Raw genomic sequence first — 22,135 nt, forward strand, 5'->3', positions numbered from 1 at the left:
CTCTAGGGGGTCTACCAATCGAGCTGGCCCTGCCCAATCAAAACTGCCTTGTGCTGTAGAAGGAGATAAAGTCCACGTAGTACATATGAAGAATATGTTAGGGAAGACAGTCTGGGTTAGCTCTGCTTCAAACAAAGGCAAACCCATCCGTGGCATTGCTTTTGCTCAAGGACCCGGCTGCACTTGGTGGGTGATGTGAAGGATGGGGAAGTCCAATGCGTACCTCAAGAGGATTTGATTTTGGGTGAGAATAGTCAGTGATTTAAATTAGATTATATTAATTGCTCAATAACCCTGCCATTGTATGTCATCACTACTAGAATTGCTATATGCTGGATCAATAGTATTACAGTAAGAATCACCCAAATTAATGAAGGATGAACTTTGAAACCGAGCAAAGTGCAGTGATGATGGAACTAGAACTGACTTCACCAACTGGCACCCTGTAACTTCCTCAAAATCAACATCTTCAACCCACAGACCGTGAGCATGGGCTGCACCGGATACACCAGCTGTGAGCTCCGGATGCAGCATGTGACAATCCAACAGCACACACCATGTCTCAGCCCTGAGAGACTGTTATGACAGATGAAGATCAAAGTCAAGGGGCACTTCAGAGGGATGGCCCATGGACTGAGGGAATGATATCTGTGTTTATATAGCAAAAGACAGGAAAGGTGGGGGTGATTATTTGGAATGTATTAGGAAGCATGGGACCTGGGCATGATGTAGATGGTATGGAATAAGGGGTGGATATTGTCCTGGTTTCAGCTAGGATAGAGTTAATTTTCATTCTGGTAGCTGGTATAGTGCTGTGTTTTGGATTTAGGATGAGAATAATGTTGATAACACACTGATATGTTCATTGTTGCTAGGCAATGTTTACACCAAGTCAAGGACTTTTCAGCTTCTCATAGTGCCCCACTAGCAAGTAGGCTGGGGGTGCACAAGAAGCTGGGAGAGGACACGGCCAGGACCGCTGACCCAAACTGGCCAAAGGGATATTCCATACCATATCATATCATGCTTCGTATATAACTTGGAGGAAGCTGACTCGGGGCTGGACCACAGCTCGGGAACTAGATGGGCATCAGTGGTTTGTGGGTGGTGAACAATTGTGCTGTGCATCACTTGCTTTGTATATTCTTTTATTATTATTATTATTATCATCTCCCTTTTCTGTCCTGTTAAACTGACTTTATCTCAACCCACGAGTTTTACTTTTTTTTTTTTCTTCCGATTCTCTCCCCTGTCCCACTGGGGTGGGGGGGAGGTGTAAGCAAACAGCTGTGTGGTTGTTTTAGCTGCCTGCTGGGTTAAACCACGACATTACTGCTGGCATTTCTGGCTTTTCCAGCATCATTCACCAAAGTGTTCTGGTTTTCAGGATAGTTAGTAGGCTGACTGCAGGTTATTTGTTTCTCCATCTCCATCCTCTGCATGGCATGCAGGTGCTGTATTCTAGTAATTCTTTCCCAGATATTGAAATATCTTGGTTTAATTTTCATTATTTTTTTTACCTTTTCTAAATCTTTTTCTTAAAAAAATAATTTTAAAACCCTGTTGTTCATCCCTTTTGCATTTTAGCTTGTTTGGTGCATGCAGTCAAACATGTTGCAAATAGACCTGCCTCTATTGTGTGTCACGCTGTCTGTCAGAATGCTTTTCAGCTAAAGCTCTGCAAAGAAGTAATATAATATAAAAGGCAGCTTGCAGCAGTGAAGCTAACTGATGGTCCTAGCAGAGAACATCGGGTTTAGAAGGGTGGAGAGAAGCATGAACAAGATTATGAAAGGGTAAGGGCAGAGCAAGGGCTGGAGATAAGGCTTACAGAGCAGAGAACTGGAATAATATGTTTCAAATCCCAAGACTTGAAGATAATAGAAATAGTGCAGCATGAACAGGAGGAGAGATAAATGACAACCATCAAATTAACAAAGGAAGCAACATGACAGTAAGATAAGAAAAGGAGTACTAATGCTCTCTGTATAAAAGTAAAACTTTTCAGTTGACTTTGATGAGTTAGGAGTGGAAGTCAGGTTAGACTAAAAGGACAGAGGGCAAGGGTGATGTGAATTCAAAGGCAAAAATACTGGTTTGTTTTTAACACATCACAGCTTGAGGATACCTGTAATAATTATTTGCCTTAGTCATCTATTCCCAAATATGCCAGTTGCTTGGGGAAGAGAACTGTTACTTGGCATGAAAGCTGTAAACCAGTGAAACAGAAACTAATATGCAGTGTTTATAGTTGCCAGGTGTAGTGAATCGCACAACTCCTGAAGGGATTAAACTCACGAGTTTTGGATAACTGTTATTAAAGAAAAGTCTAACACTTGCTGATAAATGAATTCTAAACAAATAATTCACGACTAAAGATTTTTATCCTGGTTTCTTGGGGAAGCAAGGTTCACAGGAGCGTGCTGTTTGTTTTGCTTGTCAGTCTTTTTCTCTAGTAGTAACTTTTGAAACTGATAGCCAGTTTAAAATCAATTGGAAAGAAGCAGAAGGTCAAAAATACCTTCCAATAGGCTTTAAAATTGGTGGCTGGATGGAGGACAGACCAAATTGGTATGCTTGAGGCAAGTAGAACATTAACATTATATGTTCATTTTAGCAACAGCCAGGTCAATAATCCATACATCCTTCCCAGCTTCTGGCACAGCATAGCTCTCTCTTGCTCTGTATCCTGAGGAACGTGGGAAGAGCAGAACCCAGGGTGTGGGAGGAGGGTTAGGGATAGATGATGCAGCTTCTGAACAATGAACCAGGCTCTATTATTTTCTTGTTTCTGATCATATGTTTTTTACAATATAATTTTCTACTTTTACCTGAGAATCCCTGAAGAGCATAGGTTTTATTTTATCTATACCATTTTATCTATACCATTTTATCTATACCATTAAGCAAGCCCAAGGGGCTTTCTGTCCCCTTTTTAATGTTTGATAGATTTGAGAGCTGAAGATATGCTTTTATTTTTAATGAAACTGCACGCTACTTGAACTATTATCACTTTGAATGTTTCCAGGGTTTAGTTAGCAATACATGAGCATTGCTCTGAAACACAAAGTCTTACTTTTGTTCACTATTTACAGATTCATGGCTTATGTGCTATAAATCTCTTCTGTGTAGATTTAATGCATACATTGTGAGCATTATTTTAACCTTAATTCTTTGTTGTCTCCTTATTTTCTTAAAACATACTAAGAAATCCACTAAAATAAAATATTAAATCCATACTCTTCAATAAATCAGTTAGCAGGTGGGATTTTTCAGTGGCGTTGATACACATATCTCAAGTACCCTAAGTACCATCATTAGAAAATCCCTATCTACTTCCCTTAGTAGAGGCTCAGGCTTTAAATTTGAAGATCCCCTGTTATCTAGTCCTAAAAAATTCCAACTAGAAAATGGTAACTCTTGCCAAACCAGAAAGGATACAGTAATTTTGTGAAAGACCCTATTTTAGTTAAATCTCAGCTGCTAGCATTAATAACTACAAAAAATTTAAAAATTTTCTTTGTTTCACTATGCCTAAAAATCTTGAAGGACATAGAAGAGAGCTTAAAAAGAACAATTCTAATCATGTTTGTGAGTAAATGTATACATTTGTATACATTCTTTGAGAGAGGGAGCATTGAAAAAATACTCTGGATTGTTTAGTTCGCTTGCTTAACAAAGGCAAATTAGCAAGTATACTCAATGTTACACTCTGAAAATACAGACCTATAAAATATGTATCCATCCTTATAAAAAGAAGTAAAAATTATTGGGGACTTTAATGAAAAATGTGCTGGTTTTTAGCATTGTTTAAACCTTGAGTAATGATTTGAAGCAGTTGTACCTTTTTGCAACATGGATTCTGTCAAGGCAGAACTATCCAGATATTGCAAACTTTGTCATAATAGTTTTAGTAGATACTGTGGAAGATCTTTCAAAACTGTAAATGTCTAGATTAATTTTAGGAAGAGGCGTCATCATCTTGTTTGGAAGGGTGTGCATTTCCAGTCTGTAGAAGTCTGATTTTAATTCATGTATCCTCAAAGCACATGTAGGTGCATGCATTACATTATCTTTTCATATCATCTTAATTGTTCAGAAACCTATTTTTATCTCACCATCATTCACATTTCATCTTTATAGATTCTTTGGTGTATACATTTATGAATGATTTTAATCTCACAGATTTTCAAACCTATATGTGTGCAATTTATTAATTCTCTGTAATATGAGGAGTTTGTATCTCTGCAGATTTGATTCTGAACATGACATGTCTGTCTTGTAGTTATCTTTTTATATTTGTTTTGGGATTGCTTGCTAAAGCGAGATGATTAACAGCAAAGATTTACTAAAGTTTTATTGTTATGACTGTGCATAGGAGATTGTCTGATATTGGGCAGATGATAACTGAACAGATCAAACTCCTCAGCTGTAAGAGGCAGGTAAATAGGCATTACATTAACTGGCAGGGCAGTTTGACCATCTGATCAGGCAGACAAGCAGTAACTGTAAATTAATGTTTTTTATAGCAAAAGTTTTCAGTCTGCCTTACTGTCCGCTTACCTCGCCCAAAATTTTGACAGTACTGAATTTACAGGAGACAGTGTTGAAAACCATATTAAAGTCAAGGTAAAGGATACTCACTGCTTTCCCCTCATCCATTCAGCTGGTCATCTCACTGTAGAAACCTATCAGGTTGGTTAAATACGGTTTCCCCTTAATAAATCTATGCTGACTGCTACTGGATTGCCTTCCTACCTTCGTGTGTTTGGAAGTGATTTACAGGAGGATTCATCCTATGCAAACTTGTAAATGATGGGCAGGTATTTTATTCATATATGTGTGCGTGTGTATACACACGTGAGCTGTCTAGAGGAATAAACTAGATTGTTAATAGCATGTGATGGTCTGCTTTTGAGTGGTTAAGACATGGTAGCTATTCTTACACATACAAATTTGGGTCAGAGTATCCTTTTGTCAGTCAAAAATACTCATTTACAAAGAGATACTGAATATTAATGTTGTAGGGATATGCATTTAAATAAAAAATAAATTATAGTAATATTTTATGTATATTATTTTTTCTTTGAAAGAACTCCAATACATTTATATATATAAATGATAAGTTAATAGTGTTTTATGAAATAATGTCATGTTTACTTGATAGAGAAGTATGTTTTACATAATAGGTATACATTTCCATTTCGGGGAACAAAGAAAACAGGTTATTATTTTTTTAAATAGAAAAGACCATGGCAAAAAAAATAATTACTAATATAATTCTCACTTAAGTTCACATCACTCCTCCTGTAGTTCAGGAGAAATGCCTTGGTTACAGCTTGTTAAACAACAATATGAAAGTGAATTGTTTGAATTTGAAAATATAGTTTATCTTCTGTTGGTTAGCATTTAATCAAGTTTATTCCTGATAACTATTGACAGAAAGCTCCAGTATAGCTCTTAGCTTGCTTATGTGTTTGAATTTCAATGAATTTGTTTGTTCATTTGTCTACCTGTGACAAACAGAATTACTGTATGTGCAGGGTAGTCACCCACTTTCTATGAAAGCAAATGGGCATGACGACAGCTAATTCTGAAAAGCTACCTCCTGGGGAATTCAGACTTTTGGAGGAGTTTGTTCACGTGACGGTTTCCTGTAGTGCTAATCTTTTGAGAAAGGAAAGTTTCTAGGTGATGGGTGAGGGTTCCTCATAGATCTCATATGTATGTAATTAATAGAGTTTTAAACTCTCTTAAATTTTTAATTTGACTTTTTTCTTTTAAAATTTTAATATGTAAATGTATTTCTATTTAAGGCAATTGTTTGGGGTAAAAAAGACAGAGACATTTTAAAGATTAAATTTACTGTTACTTCTCTTTAGTTTCAGGCACTGCATGCTGTATCACACACGCTGGTTTTGCTAGCAAGGAACAACATGCTAAGAAATTCTTTAATATCTCTTCTACTGTCAGAAGTACGTCAGTTTGCTGAGCAGCTATTGCAAGCTCACCAGGTACTGTCATCTTTTCTTTTGGAGAAGGGCCGAAGAGTGGTGTTGGGGAGTGTTTTGTCTTTATCTATTTGTTTCATAAAATGTAATAAATGGATCATTCTATATAATATGCAGGTTTAAGAACCCAGAAAATGCTAGCATCTAACTTTAACAGCAGATTAAAAAAAAGAGATATCAAGTAAAAGAAAATTTCCTTATGAGCAAAAGTAAAATTGTCAGACTATATAATAAATAGAGTGTGTAGGGTTTAAGATCATGCTATACAATTTGGAAAATATTTGAAATAATTAGTTAAAACAGTTATTGCAACGTGAAAATTGTTGGCTATGCAGACAATACAACTTAGGTATCCAGCCGGACCCACAAAGAATTATGTCTATCTCTAGCTCATGTAAAACTGGAAAGAAAGTTGCATCATTTTATTTCAGAATTATATTTCATGTTTCATGTGTTTCATGACACAAAACTTATCCAACACTTAAAATTATATTTAGTTCATTACATTGAGTAGGAGATGAAGAACAGAATAGAATGGGGATAATATTTTTCGTAAATTTTATTCTTAGGTTAATTTTTTCCCAGTAAACTATAGAGTTTAAAAAAAGAGAAAGACAGTAAGTGGGTGTTCCTTTAACATTTGGAGAAGAGATGTATGAAATAAATTGTGTTGTCATAGATTTCTGATGTATTTGAGTGTGGTGATATTTATTTAATGCAAACTGTTCTGTTTCACTTCAGATTATGACTTGATTCTATGCTATCCTAGAAGGGTCAATAAAAAGAAAGCATGCAGCTTTTTATTTGATGGCAAATAAAGTTATTGATATATATAGAAAACATTCATTATACATATATCTAGTGGTGGTCCAGTTCAACAGTGTTGTAAGTGTTGCTCAAGCAGTCTTAATTTTTTCTTTTTCTGTCTAGGATATGATATGGGAGTAAGTTCTGACTGCTGGAAAGGGAACATGTAATTTCCAATCCAGATTTCTAGCGTGTTTGAATTATATTCTGAAAAGGCTTCAGAAAGGCCAGTTTTGAAAGAATTGGACAATGCGCTGTGTCTTCTGTTAAGTCACTAGTAGCATACCAGAGTTATTGATGGCAACTAAAAGTGGACAGACTTTAAATAAATGTAAGGGTAGGGAAGCATGTAATTAAAAATAAAAAAAAATGTTTTTTAAGTTTAAACAAGTTGCTCATCTTTAACATTATTAAATCTCACCTGTTTAACAGAATTAGTCATCCCTCCTTTCAGCAAAGTTTTTGCCAGTGGCAACACAGAACTCTCCAGTGTTCCACACTGATGAAAAGCTTACATTGCGCGTTGCACTTTGCTGAGTTAGTTACTATGGTACTACATAACCTTGCCATACTGTAATTAAGTATTACTTTCATATTTGGTACATAAAATTTATTTCTAAAACTTTCTAAAATAAGTTTGGCTCCTCTTTGGCTTAACTTTATGTTGAAAACAATCATATATTTGATTCTAATATCATAATAAAAGGGATTACAAACCTCTGTAACTTGCAATTGGGAAATGGAAGTAAATTAGTACCCTGTGATTTTAACCTTGAAAGATTCTCTTTAATTCCACAAGTGATTTTGGTTTTTCTAATGACAAATTATTTTATTACTGACAATGTAATTTATTTATTTATTTATGGGAAGATAGTGGAAGATTTGATTCATATATAAATATAGAGAAGTAGGTAATATAATCCCTGAACAGTTCTTATATACTGCAGCTGGTATAATAAACTACTTAAATGCCAGTCTCACTAGGGTTGCTTGATACCCCTAGTTGATGGTACAGCAGTTTTCCTTTTTTTTTTCACCTCTGGGAAAGCTATCACTCTGCTTGATTCTTCCCTTACCCCCAGCCCCGTCCAGAAATGGAAACCTGCAGCTGTATTTCCTGGAGCAACTGAAGAAAAAGATGTATCTAGAACTGAAGGGAAGGTGCCTGTGGAGTGGGAGACAATTTCTGCAGGGACACAGACTTGTACTCATTTATTGAAAAGAAAAACTAAAGATGTTTTTGATCTTGTAAATTTATTCTGTTTCTTCATACTTTGTATATGTGGACTGAAATTTGGGACAGTAAAATGCGTTTGTTACTTGACCTTTTCAGCTTCAGGACAAAATCCTTTTCCAGGTTCAGTCTTTGCTACTTGCAGCCCTCCATCTGTCTCATTTTAATTACCTTGCATTTGTGCTTGCTGCAAATCTTAGCCATTATCAATCCACAGTACCGATTTTCAGACTTTCTACCACCAAGAGCCTAGAAATGCCTCCCACTTTTACAAGTGAGGAAATGTATGTTTATTTTTGTGCAATGGGAAACATAGAAAGATTTTTCTGACAAAACACTTTATAAGGTTCTCTTTCACCCTTTTTTTTTCTTTAAACAGCCCTTTCTGTTCATCCAGAGAAATAATTTCATTCTCTCATATTCAAGAATTTAGAGCCCTGCTCTGCTGCTTCTTCCTCCTGTAAGTTGTCAATCTGCCTTCTGCTACTGAAATGTGGTAGACCCTCTCTTTTTTTTTTAACTGTTACGGTAGTTTATTTATTTATATTTTCCTCATCCAGCATTATAAGCATTTCTTGGAAGATTAATGCATCTTGGATCAAACAACAACAACAAACTGGTCTGGAATAGGTCTTTCATATAATTTTACCACAGCTTATGGGGCTTTCTTTTGAGTCTTTTTAAAACACTTTGCACTTAAATGAGCATCGGAAGAGTAAGTGAGCTTCAGGCACTTAGGTAGAGACTCCACTGACTAATTTTACAATGACAAAGTAGTCTTGATGTGTTCACCCCCCAACACAGTGTTTGGACTTTTTCTGGGAATAGTGGAAGGTTCAAGGTGGCTGAATTTGAAGCCGCAGGAGCTGTGGTCTACCTGTGGCTGATGCTTTGTAGGACTGTAAGATTTTGAAAAGCTGCAGTTCATGTAGGGAAAGTTACTGAAGTTCTGATTTGCTTAGCTTGCTGTGAAGTCAGTGTCGTTAAAGTTTATGCATTCTTGCATTTAGTCCAGATAGATGTATTGTGTTCGTTTACAAACTCTTATATGTTCTGCATGTGATAATTATTTCTGGAAATACTGCTTAACAAAAACACTTCTACTTATCCCAATAGGACACTGAACTCTAGTATTTCTGACAGCCTGATTTACATACATGCTTCTGAATGTTTCTAACTTTGTATAGCATTACTTTTGGTATGCATGATTCTAAAAAGGATTAAAATTTTTTTTTCTTGTTTCATAATCAAAACTAACAGTATAGTATCAGTTTGAAATATACCAAATGACAGCTTTAAAAAAAAATCTTCATAAATACTTAAATTAGAATTTGCAGAAGGATAATACTGTATGTAATCAAACTTCATTAGCTGACAAATATCCTAATCCTGTTTTGTTACTTAAGTAAAACTGCTGTTACTTTCATGTCTTCCACTTAAGACAATCAAATTAGAGACTCTGAATTTTAGTTATGATTAAGGGTGTGCAAATACCTGTTTTCTTTTTGTTTTGCTGTTTCTTTCTTTTTTTGTTGTTGGCAGATAGGAGAAATAAAGAAATCATCTGAGACGTATTCAGGTTAGCTTGCAATTAACTTTTAAACACTTTGTGAAAAACAGAAATTGAAAAAATAGTTTATTCATCTGTCGTGGTTTAAATGCAGCTGGTAACTAAGCACGATGCTCATCCCTCCCTCCCCAAGGGGATGGGGAGAAGAATGGAAATAAACCCTGCCTTGTGGGTTGAGATAAAGACAGTTTAGTAGGGTAACAAAGGAAGATGATAATATTAATACTAATATACTAACATCAACAACAACAACAATAATAATAATATATATAAAACTAATGATGCACAAATGCAATTGCTCACCACATGCAAAAAGAAAAAAAAAAACAAACAACCTGATGCCCAGTCTGTTTCTGAGCAGCAATCCTGCCTCGCAGCTAGCTTCCCCAGTTATATATGGAACATGACGTTATATGGTAGGGAATATCCCTTTGGCCAGTTTGGGTCAGCTGTCCTGGCTGTGCTCTCCCAGCTTCTTGTGCACCTGGCAGGGCATGGGAAGCCGAAAAGTCCTTGACTTAGTGTAGACACTACAAGTACCTAGCAACAACTAAAAACATCAGGGTGTTATCAACATTATTCTCATACTAAATCCAATACACAGCACTATACCCGCTACTGGAAAGAGAATTAACTCTGTCTCAGCTGATAGCAGGACATCATGGAAGCAAATTTCTATGTTTTATTTTTGTATAATTCTATTTTTTTTAATGAAGATGTTTTCCAATGCTGACTTGGATTCATAAGAATATTCCTTTTAATTTTTCTAAATGAATCACCTAGATATCTCAACATTTTTAACTTCCTCATTAAGACTTGACCTAAGCTGCAAATAGTTTGTAAAATATTTGCATTCCAGAATATGCAACTTTATATTCAATCATTTCTTCAATAGGAAGTATGCTCAGCTCAGGTAGGTTTGTGGGTATGTCCTGTGATAAATATTGAAAGTTTTTTACTTTTAAAATTCTGACTGATTTTAGTGAGTTCATATCTGTGTCCTCTTGGAACAAGCTTATCTGTCTATGACCCACAGTTTTAAAGAGCTATCTGTGCCCCTAGCTTTGCAAATTAAAGAAATAGATTGACTGTAGGAGAGTGTATCTAATGAACTACACCAGAAAAGTACAGAGATTACTCTGCATGTTTTTATATTGTTCCCTAATTGGCCAAATCCATTAATCTTAGGATATGACAAATTAATGTGAAATATGTGAATAATAGAGTTCTGTTCAGTACTTTGGACCAATATTCCCACATGTTAATATAGACAATAGAGGTAACTAAGGAGCATGTAAAACAGTATAGTTATCCTGATTTTTCACCCAGTTAAGATGAATTTTATGGTAGTAAACTCTCAAGCAAATTAGTAGTTTGCTTTAATTCATTAAAGTACTTCATCATGTGCTTAAAGTGAAGATGAGCTTCCTTCAGCGCTTCACTGACACCAGGACACTGACTTCTAAGCAAAAACATATTAATATAAACTCAATTGGATCCCTTAATTTTTACTGATGCTCGATACGTACTTTTCATTTTTATCTGTAATAGGAACCTTTCATGCTTCATAAATATGGTTTATAAGAATACAGTAACTGAACCTTATCTTCCTATGGAATAGAAATCTGATCCCCAATTGGATTCCTACTGCAGAGCAGATATAATTTTAAGATACTAAGGTTTCAGAACGATACTGTGGAAGATGGATTATTTTTCAAATGTTGAGCTCCTCACCATGATAGCAGATCTTCCTTTATGATAACTGTTTCAAAGACAGAGAACCAGAAATGGAAAGCACATATTTGTTCAGTGCATATTTCTAACCCTCCAGGTGTTAATTCCAAGAACTCTGAAAAAGAAAATTAAAAACCAGAAAATAGATTTGAAAACAGAAAAAGGAAGACGTACTGTGAGGTTTTGGAAAGCCCTGTTGTTCAGTGATTGCTGGTACATAGCTTGTCTAGCATTACATTTTTGTATCGCATTACTTTTTGTACACTATTTATCCATTTTTAAACTTTAAAATATTTCTATCACAAAAACTGTACAGTGAATACTTATGCGTGGTGTTTTTTTAAATCAAAACACCAAGCTATATGTAATTCTTAATGTTATATGAAGCATTAAGTCCAAAGCCAAACATGGGTGCTAACTTTTCTCCTGAAATGAATGGTGCAGTTAGACTTTGACACAGAATACAGGGTGGGATTCATCCTATTTAAATAGTAGTAGACTCTGTTGTCTGCTTCTCACAGATGTCAACCAAGCAGCTAAGGTTAACTGAAAAATTTGCCAGTGTGAAGATAGATAGTCATGCAAGGCTTTGTTGAGTGTTATATAAATTCTTGAGAATCAGGCTCATTACGACAGAATAGCTTTGATTCAAATGAGCCAAAGCAGTTAGACACATCGTGGGATTTGTCTCACTTAACTTCAGGTTTCTATGATGTTTGCTTACTTTAGTTTCCCTTTATAGTCAAGGGAGGGAAAGAGGCATTTCTTGTCCAACCTATTTTGAATGTAACGTAATTATGATAATTGGCCCCAGAGATCTCTGCTTATCTCTTCTGGCCCTGAGGAATGAAACTTAAGTTGATCAGCTGAAATGTAGATATTTATGTTGTAGACATCTAAAGTTAAGGGAGGAAAATCCCATCCTATCTCCCTGAAGATCTCTTTTGGGTGATCTGGGCCAGAGCTGTCATGCCAGGAAAGGCCTGATCCTACAGAACAGTTGTAACAGGTAGTCATGCAAAGCGTGACTTCCATCTGAACACTGACAAACTTATGATGTAAGTCACCTTATTACATGTTTGTAACAAGTTATATTTCAGTTAGGATAAGTAATGAGTTAACTTAGTTCCCAGAATTCAAATTCTTTAAGTGTACGCATCATTGGAAGAGATTGATGATGAACTAGGGTGCAGGATACATGTATGGGAGTTTCTTGTAACATGCATTCAGCTATGGTGTGTCTGATGCATATGCCTGTAAATAGGAAGCTCTGTTAAACTAACAGTATATGCAGGGAGCATATTTAGGAAGAAAAAGAACAAGGAGGAACATGGATGCAGTATGATTTTGAGCATTTTCTGATATTTTTGTTGCCGTTCAGCACTGTGTAGCAAACAGACGTGTCACTGAAATGTCAAACTACACGCCAACAGCTCTATGTGGAAGCAAATAAAGGGGTAAAATATTTCTGTGGCTGGAGAGCCATTTTTTTCTGGCAGGCCTGCAAATTAGAGACATTGCAAATGTCAAGATCGACTGGCTCCGTTGGCAATCAATCCATTGGGGAAAATGGAGTTTGCCTGGAGCTGTGTTCAGCTAGATAACAGAAAGGTTTAAAGTGCTAAGAACTGAGCTATTAATGTCAGGGCTTGTCTTCATAAGCCTTTCTCCATGCAGCCATTCTGTATACAGTGGATGGTCTGGGCAGGTGTGGTACCCACCACATGCTTTATTTCAAATGCGAGTGTGTCTGATGTGATGTAGAGAATTCTACAGATAAGCTCCTCTTTCCAAGAAGTCTACATCGTTTATGCAGTATGTTTAATCTCTTCAGCTATAAGTTCATATATGTTGTAATAGAACTTTTATATGAGTTAGAAAAAAAGAAAAGAGATTGGTGCCATGTAAACCTCACAAAAATAATTAGACTTGCACGTGGACATCTGTTCGTCCTTTTTAAGATGTCATTTCTTTCCTTATTATGCTGGTAAGCACGGGTTGTAACATATTTCAAATTGTGAATGGTTAAAGATGCTGCAAAATAATGTTCTGGGTAAATGTAGGATTATTTTTTATTCCATGTGACTGCTGATGCTACTGGTAATAAAAGAAATAACAGCTGAATAGAATAATCAGTGGATCTGCATTTTGTTTCATAGACATATACTTAGTTTGGAGATACAGACTTGTGAAAACATAAATCTCTCCCCTGAAAGATAGGAGTGAAAGAAGCAGTAGAGACTCAGTATGTATCAGAAGAGTGCCATACACCTTTGAAGTGTATACCCGCTTCTCCTGCATATGTCATCCCCTATTACAGATTAGATTTTAAGATGCTTGTGTGTCAGACAGAACTAGAAAATGACAAATTTTTCATGCAGTTTCTCTCTTCCCTTCATACTATAATAAAATGATAGCGCTAAGTAGAAAGGAGTTTAGAAGTATTCTTACACAGCTAAAAGGTAGCAAGGCTTTGACTGCACTTAGGTGCTTGACAAAATTGAGGATGACGTGTAATGAGAAAATCTCAGGTGTGTTTGGGAATAGAAGCAGCAAATATCAGTTACATGAGAACTTTGTATTACTGTTGACTAGAGAATTATTAGTCTTAATATTCGTGAATCATCTCATTCATGGAAACATAATATTGGAAAAGGAAAAATGCTTAATTACAGAAATCAGAATATATCATACCTCAACAGGTCAATAAGTAATATACCTGGAAATCTTTTTTCAAATCATGCACAAAATCCAGGCTTTTAAAAAATCAAAATAACATGATTATAAATTGACCTATTCGAATTCTTGGTACAGTAAAAAAAAAAAAAAAAAAAGTGCAATGAAAGCTTATCTGGTTTGATGCTGCTTTTACTTCCTTATTATTACCATTAATTCTGTCCTTTTGCTATTCCTTTCTTTACAGCTCTGTTAATCCTTTAGCATGCTTGAAAGCAGAATGTGAATAAGGAAGAAGCATCTGATTTTTGTGGCAGATGTGGTATACCCACTAGTCTGGAAGACCATTTGATTATTACTTAATCTGCATCTCCAAATAGGTAGTTTTAATGCTCCTTTTAACCTCCTTTCTTCATGGAGCATTCTCACTTACTGACAGTGATTTGCAAAATGGAATGATGTTACAGAAAATTAAGCACCACTTCCTTAATGCTTTTGGATATTGGAGTTGTCTATGTGAATTAACAACATACCATATGTTCTCTTAAAAGATCACTTTACAGGCAAGGTAACATTTTGTTACAGATTTACCTTCTGATTTTTTTTTTCTTTTGGAGAATTGTTTAGTCTTCATTACTATGTACTTTTAACACAGCTTCACTAAATGCTTTTCAGGATACAGTATAAATGCACAGTTCCTGTGTCAATGGCTTTGCAGTTTATTTGCTGCTTTATTATTTCATATCCTTATAAAATGGAAAAGGGAAGAGTCGTAACTCTAGAATTTCTAACTAGAAATTACTGATATAATGGATTTTTGTTTGGAAGAGTAATTACAGTTGATAATTAAAACTGTTCTTAAATAAGATCCTAGTTAAATATAGTAAAATGTAAACTATGGAATGATAGTGGATACTAGTGTAATCATCACTTCATCTTTCTTTCAAAACATTCATTTTACAGAACTTATTGATGTCTTTGGATTTCTTAGCTTTGCAAACACTTGCTTCTCTCTAAACATGTGAGACAGTTCTGTACATAATGAATTAGAACATCAGCTTGCCCCATTGGGACCTCATTTATTGGTTTTGGGTTTTTTTTGCTAAAAATACCTTTGAAGCTGTGTTTATCTACCTATAGAGTTGACTCATAACCATCATTACTTTAAATCACAATAGCAGGAAGATTAACTGATGTTTATTCAGTGCTTTCTAAAATGTTTAAGTGCTTTTAAAAACTCATTATGTAGCTCACTGTGAGACCTTATAACCACTAAACATGTGCACAGTGGCAGATCTTCTGCAGTGTACTGTGGTATGCCATCGAGCATAGAAAAATTGCTTCTGTTCCTTGCACGTTCTTTTTTGATAAGCAGCGGTTTTGTTTTACCTTCTGTTTGTGCTTGGATTGAATTCTGGATTTTCATATGGCTTAGCTCAGGTTGTTAGTTGGGAACAATGGCTGTAGTGCGTTTAGAGTTAGGTTTAGGGTTAGAATGGGATTTAGATATAGGATGGCAAAATAATATCCTCACCACAGAGGGAAATGCTTGAAAGGCTGTGCTTATGATTGTTTGTCATGAGTAACCAGACTACACTTGTTCTGCTAGCTCGCTGTTAATCAGGTTAGAGTTGGTGTTAGAACAAACTCCCTGATTAAGTCCTCCATTGAAACTATTGTAGGCTGCAGTTGTGGTGGTGGCACAGATTTGTGCACATACGCTTATGAGCTGCATTGAATGCCACCACATCCAGAAGGAGCTGCTGTCCCAGGTTTGGCTCCAAAACAAGCAGAATTCTGCTTGCTAGGTCTTAACTGATGTACAAGTCATTAATAAAGTAGGTTTATGTCTGGGATGAAAGAGATTTGCTACCTGGAGTTTGTTTTGTAGCTAAGGTTGGAATTATGGTTTGCATGGCTGAGATGTGTGGCAGGTTAAATCTGTTTCTGTAGCTTATCTTAAACTTAGTCTAGATTTTGAGTGGCAGCACTTGGCCTGACTGGTTGTATTGGGTTTGCGTGGCAAGGTTTTGGTATCAAGGGGGGCTACAGGGGTGGCTTCTGCGAGAAGCTGCTAGAAGCTTCCCCCATGTCCAATAGAGCCAATGCCAGCCAGCTCCAAGACAGACCTGCCACTGGCCAAGGCCGAGTCCATCAGCGACAGTGGTAGCGCTTCTGGGATAACGTATTTAAGAAGAAAAAAAACCCTCAAACTTAGGATTAGTTTTTGCAGCCAGAGAGGAGTGAGAATATGTGAGAGGAACCAAGGTCAGTGCAGAAGGAGGGGGAGGAGGTGCTCCAGGCACCGGAGCAGAGATTCCCCTGCAGCCCATGAAGAAGGCCATGGTGAGACAGGGTGTCCCCCTGCAGCCCATGGAGGTCCATGGTGGAGCAAATATCCACCTACATCCCGTGGAGGACCCCACACCAGAGCAGGTGGGTGTGCCCTGGAGGAGGCTGTGACCTTGTGGGAAGCCCACACTGGAGCAGGCTCCTGGCAGGACCTGTGACCCCATGGGGGACCCACACTGGAGCAGTTTGTGAAGAACTGCAGCCCATGGGAAGGACTCACATTGGAGAAGCTGGTGGAGGACTGTCTCCTGTGGGAGGGACCCCACGCTGGAGAAGGGGAAGAGTGTGAGGAGTCCTCCCCCTGAGGAGGAAGGAGTGGCAGAGACGTGTGATGAACTGACCACAACCCCCATTCCCCGTCCCCCTGTGCCACTGTGGGGGGAGGAGGTAGAGAAATCGGGAGTGAAATTGAGCCTGGGAAGAAGGTTGGGGTGGGGAGGAGGTGTTTTAAGATTTGGTTTTATTTCTCATTATCCTACTTAGATTTGATTGGTAATAAGTTAAATTCATTCCCCTGAGTTGAGTCTGTTTTGCCCATGATGGTAATTGATGAGTGATCTCTCCCTGTTCTTACCTTGACCCATGAGCCTTTCATTATATTTTCTGTCCTCTGTCCAGCTGAGGAAGGGGGTGACAGAGCGGCTTTGGTGAGCACCTGGTCTCCAGCCTGGGGATCAACCCACCACAAGGTATCACAGAGCTAGATTTAGGGTTGTCGTCCTGAGGGCTTAGAAGTCTGGGGTTTTAGTTTTAGGTAGGCACTGATGATGTAGCCTTCTCAATCCACAACTAATTTGGTGGACATGGGCTTGGGTAAGTGTAAGAGTGAGAAGTGAGCTTATTAATGTCTTTGGGACTCATAGGGGCTTTGGAGACACAGGAATGGGATACTGGGCTAGGTTTATGGTGAGGCAGAAAGGGAGCAGCAGCTGAGTGTGTTTAGATCTGAGTGTTAGTGACATGAGTTGCTGGATTGGTGTTAAGATAGAGAGCAAGGCTTGGATGTCCAGGATTTGTGCAGCAGAGAATGCTTTGCTATAGTTTGAGGTATTCCAGAAAAAGAAGTTTAAGTATGCTTGGGCAGGATATGATTTACATGGCTTGATTAGATTTAGGATTAAGACATTGTTGGTTGCAGTCTTGGACTTGGATGAAATACAGGCAACCAGATACCTTTGCTGGGCTGAATCACAATTGTAAACGTGTGCGTGTGTACACACAGAGTCACAGAATAATTTATGGCAGCACAATCTGTATTGCATATCTTCTAGAATTATTTCTTTCCTGCTGAAGTATACATTTGAAATGCATGTAGCACTAACATTACAGAATTAAAACTAGTTTTAGGAAATAACGTTCTTGAATCCACTGCAGTTTAACTTCCTATTATATAAGTGGATTATTTTCGCTTGATTCCAACAACAATTCACATAGGGAGAAATAAATTGAGTCAAATGCATAGAGCAAGAAAGTGGGAAAATTTTTTTCTAAATGATGGCATCCCAGGTTGCATGAATACAGTGTAGCCTTTGAAGATTTAGCTTGAATGTTTTGAATTTCCTCGCATCTGTCAATCCCCGAATTAAATTGGCAAAGAACAATTAAACCTCTAGGTGTATTGTGTTGAAACAAGATAGTTTTGGCTCTATTTCATCCTTATAATTAATTCTTTCATTAAAAGTTACTCCTAGTCTCTCTGAGTTTTCAGAGTATTAAACTTCTAGCTGAAATTGCTGTTTTAATGAACTCTGTTTCGTGTAGCCTTATCGTTTAATCAAAGCTCTTTTACGAACCCTAGCTACTTAATACACAATACTGTAGGGAATTGTGTATGATAAATATGAGAGAGTGTGGTAATAGATAGAGATAAAAATCTGAGTAGTATTTCTGCCTATAGGAATATATGATAAACAGAGCTTAGTTAGGTTAACTTAGTTATTCATTTTGAGTTCTTCCTACACAATTTGATTATGTGAACTGTAATTCAATCCTGTTGACTAACTTAGAGTAAATTCATCAAAATGACTTCTGGAGATGATCTAGTACAAACCCCCCTGCTCAAAGCAAGCTCAGCTAGAGCAGGTTTCTCAGGGCTGCGTCTCACCAAGTTTTGAATTTTCCACAGAATCATAGAATGGTTTGGGTTGGAAGGGCTTTTAAAGATCATCTAGTTCCAACCCCCCTGCCTTGGGCAGGGACACCCTCCACTAGGCCAGGTTGCCCAAAGCCCCATCCAGCCTGGCCTTGGACACTTCCAGGCATGAGGCATCCACAGCTTCTCTGGGCAACCTGTTCCAGTGCCTCCCCACCTTCCTTGTAAAAAAATTCCTCCTTATATCTAATCTAAATCTGATCTCCTTCAGCTTAAACCCATTACTCCTTGTCCTGTCACTCCATGCCCTTGTAAACAGTCCCTCTCCAGCTTTCCTGGTACTGGGGGCTCCCTGGAGCCTTCTCTTCTCCAGGCTGAACAACCCCAACTCTCTCAGCCTGTCCTCACAGGAGAGGTGCTCCAGCCCTCTGATCATCTTTGTGGCCCTCCTCTGGACTCGCTCCAACAGCTCCATGTCCTTCTTGTGCTGGGGACCCCAGAGCTGGACACAGTACTCCAGGTAGGGTGCTCTCCATTCCAAGGATGGAGACTACACAGCCTCTCTGGGCAGCCTGTTCCAGTGTTGATCACTTTTATCATAAAAAAAAAAAAATATTTCTTATGTTTAAATGGAATTTCCTGTATTTCAGTTTTTACCCATTGACTTCTGTCCTGTCACTGGATACCACTGAGAAGAGTCTGGCTCTGTCTCCCTTACCCCTCACCCCACTAGGTATCTATACACATTGATGAGATCCCGCCTGAACTTTCTTTTCTCCAGGCGGAACAGTTCCAGTGCTCTCAGCCTCTCCTTGTATGTTTTTGTCCCTTCATCATTTTTGTGACTCTTCACTGGTTCCACTCCAATATATCCAGGTCTCCTTTGTGCTGAGGAGTCCAGAACTGTACCCAGCACTCCAGGTGTGTCTCACCAGTGCTGAGCAGATGAGAGGGATCGCTTCCCTCAACTTGCTGGCAACACTTTCCCTCATGCAGCCCAGGACACAGTTGGCCACCTTTGCCACAAGGACTCAGTGTTGGCCCATGTTCAACTTATCTGCCAGGGCCCTCAGGTTCTTCTTTGCCAGGCTGCTTTGCAGCTATCACCAACCTGTACTATGCATGGGTTTATTCCTCCCCAGGGATAAGGTTTTGCACTTCCCTTTGTGGCAACTCAAGATTCCTCTTGACCAGTTTCTACAGCCTGTTGAGGTCCTTCTGAACGATAGCACAACCCTCTGACATGTTCATCACTCCTTCTGGTTTTGTATCATCTCCAAACTTGCTGAGTTTGGAGATGATACAAAAGTCCCATTGTCCAGGTTGTTCATGAAGATGTTAAACAGTACTCATGCCAGTGCCAGCCCTTGGGGTGCACCACTAGTGAGTGGCCTCCAGCTGGATTTTATGCCTCTGATCACAACCCTCTGAGAATGGCAGTTCAGGCAGATTTCAGTCCCACATCTGTGTCTACTTACCAAGCCTGTAAATCTATGCTGACTACTCTCAATCACCATTTTGTCCATCATATGCTTGGAAATGATTTCAAGGATTATTTGCTCCATCACCTGCCCAGGAATCAACGTGAGGCTGACCGGCCTGTGTTTCCCTGTATGCTCCTTCTTGAAGACAGAAGTGACATTTGCTTTTTTCCAGTCCTCAGGAACCTCCCCTGATTGCCATGACTGTCCAGAGATAATTGAGGGGCCCTGCAGTGACATTGGCCAGCTCCCTCAGCAATCACAGGTGCATGCTGCCAGGTCCCATGGACTTGTGTATGTCCAGTTTCCTTAAATGTTCCCTAACCTGATTCTTTTCCACTGCAATTAAGTGTTTCTTGCTTCAGACTTTCCCGCTGGTCTCACAGATGTGGAATTCCTGAAGGCTGGTTTTACCAGTAAAGATAAAGGCAAAGAGAGCACTGTGTCTTTTGTCAACCAGTTTCCCTGCCACATTTTTTCTCATCTTCATTTTGCTGCTGAGGTACCTGTGGAAATCTTTTTTAATGCACGTCACCTTCCTTGCGAGATTCAACTTGAGATGTGCTTTGGCTTTCCTAGCCATTTCCCTGCACACTCAGATAGTGTCTTTTCACCTGGCTCCGTTGTATGCTTCCTTTTTATTTGTGTCAGGAGGTCCTTGTTCATCCATGCAGGCCTCCTGCCACCTTTGTTTTCCTATACATCAGGTAAACCATTCTTGAGCTTGAAGGAGGTGATCCTTGAAACCTCTTCTATCCAGCTTCGTAGCATGGTGGATTTTTCCAAACAGATTCCTGAAGAGGCCCAAGTCTGCTCTCCTGATGCCCAGGGTGGCAGTCTGGCTCTTTGGTTTTGATAAATTTTCAAGCAACAGGTGAGATTATACTTGCAAATTAGTTGAGTTCCTAAGAGAAGTGTTAAGTCATATAGAGGCAAGTCACTTTTCTACCTACCAAGAGTAATCCTCTTCAGGAAAGCTTATAGGAGCTTCAGTAATGCTCTCAGAGTAATGAGTGAGTGAAGATTATTATTATCATTATTATATGAAGGCAGTCATTCATAATGAAGCCCACTGAGTTTGTGGAATCGTAAGGGGAGTGTTGAGACATGCTCTGAAACTCCTCCTTTTTCTTGAGCACCCTCTAGAAATCTTTGAGTATACCTGAGAAGGTGAGACAGAGGCTGGGATCTGTTCTGGAGGACAGCACATTACCCACTAAGTTAGCCTTTAGTCTTCCAGGGCTAAAAGACATTTCAGAGGGATCTTAAATAACAGCTAGAACAAAGTATATTCAAGCATGTTCCATATCTTTGCTGTTGTTGGGGTTTTTTATTATTTTAATGAAGGAAACAGAGAAGCTAATGTGTTTCTTTCCTAAAAACTATTTGGTATAATTTAGAACTTGTCTGATTTTGGCAAGGGCCTTGAATAACTTGAGCAAGCAAGAAAGCAAAATTATTTCTCTAGAAACCTTAGTACTTGGATCTTTTAGGAGCTGTTATGTTTTTCGTCAGGATGTGTAGATTAGTTGGGCAGCTTGCAGCTTGACAAACCTTTGTGTCCACTCAGAGAACATACATTCTTTCTGCTTCTCGGGGAGGTATAGTACTGCTGTTTCAGCAATGCACAGGGAATGGGGAAACCACCAAGGTTTACTGGGAACTCGTATTATGTCTAGAGCAGTGTTTGCCACTAGCAAGAGTGTCATCAACATGGTTATTCCTTCACTGTGATTAACCTTGCTTCTGTGTCCATCCAAATATCTTGAATTCTCATTGCCTAGTCATTTCTGTCTGGTACCGTTATACTACTGCTACATCATTGATGTTATCACACCTTCCTTCCAGTCACCTAAACCCCATCACAATTATCGTCCTCTTATTTCTGTCAGCCCTGGAATTCCTCCACTTCTGTGTAATGGCAGGCATTGTAAAATCATGTCCTAGTCAGCCAGGATTGGCATTAGTGGCTACTTTAAGTATTTAAAATACTCTTTTGTAAAAGGACAAAAGCATTACCTCTCTTTCTAAGAGCAGTTGTGAAGTTAAAGTAATATTTGTGGTATGCATGGAATTACAGCAATGATTGTCGTTAAAAAAAAATAAATAATTCTGTATTTAGAGCAGACTGAATGCTACACATTTTATGCCCATGCATGTAACAAGGACAGAAAAAGT

At 38.2% G+C, this 22,135-nt stretch overlaps 1 protein-coding gene across 2 annotated transcripts in view; it reads left to right on the forward strand.

Annotated features, from left to right (window-relative positions):
• The window catches only part of MEI4 (meiotic double-stranded break formation protein 4), a 148,537-nt gene that overhangs the window by 95,541 nt on the left and 30,861 nt on the right, over positions 1-22,135 (forward strand). For both annotated transcript variants that reach the window (XM_054821875.1, XM_054821876.1), the window contains one exon: positions 5,883-6,014. In XM_054821875.1, coding sequence (XP_054677850.1) covers positions 5,883-6,014 — 132 coding nt within the window. The remainder of the gene's footprint in view (positions 1-5,882; positions 6,015-22,135) is intronic.

Source organism: Grus americana, chromosome 3 (assembly GCF_028858705.1).
Source record: "Grus americana isolate bGruAme1 chromosome 3, bGruAme1.mat, whole genome shotgun sequence".
NCBI lineage: Eukaryota > Metazoa > Chordata > Aves > Gruiformes > Gruidae > Grus > Grus americana.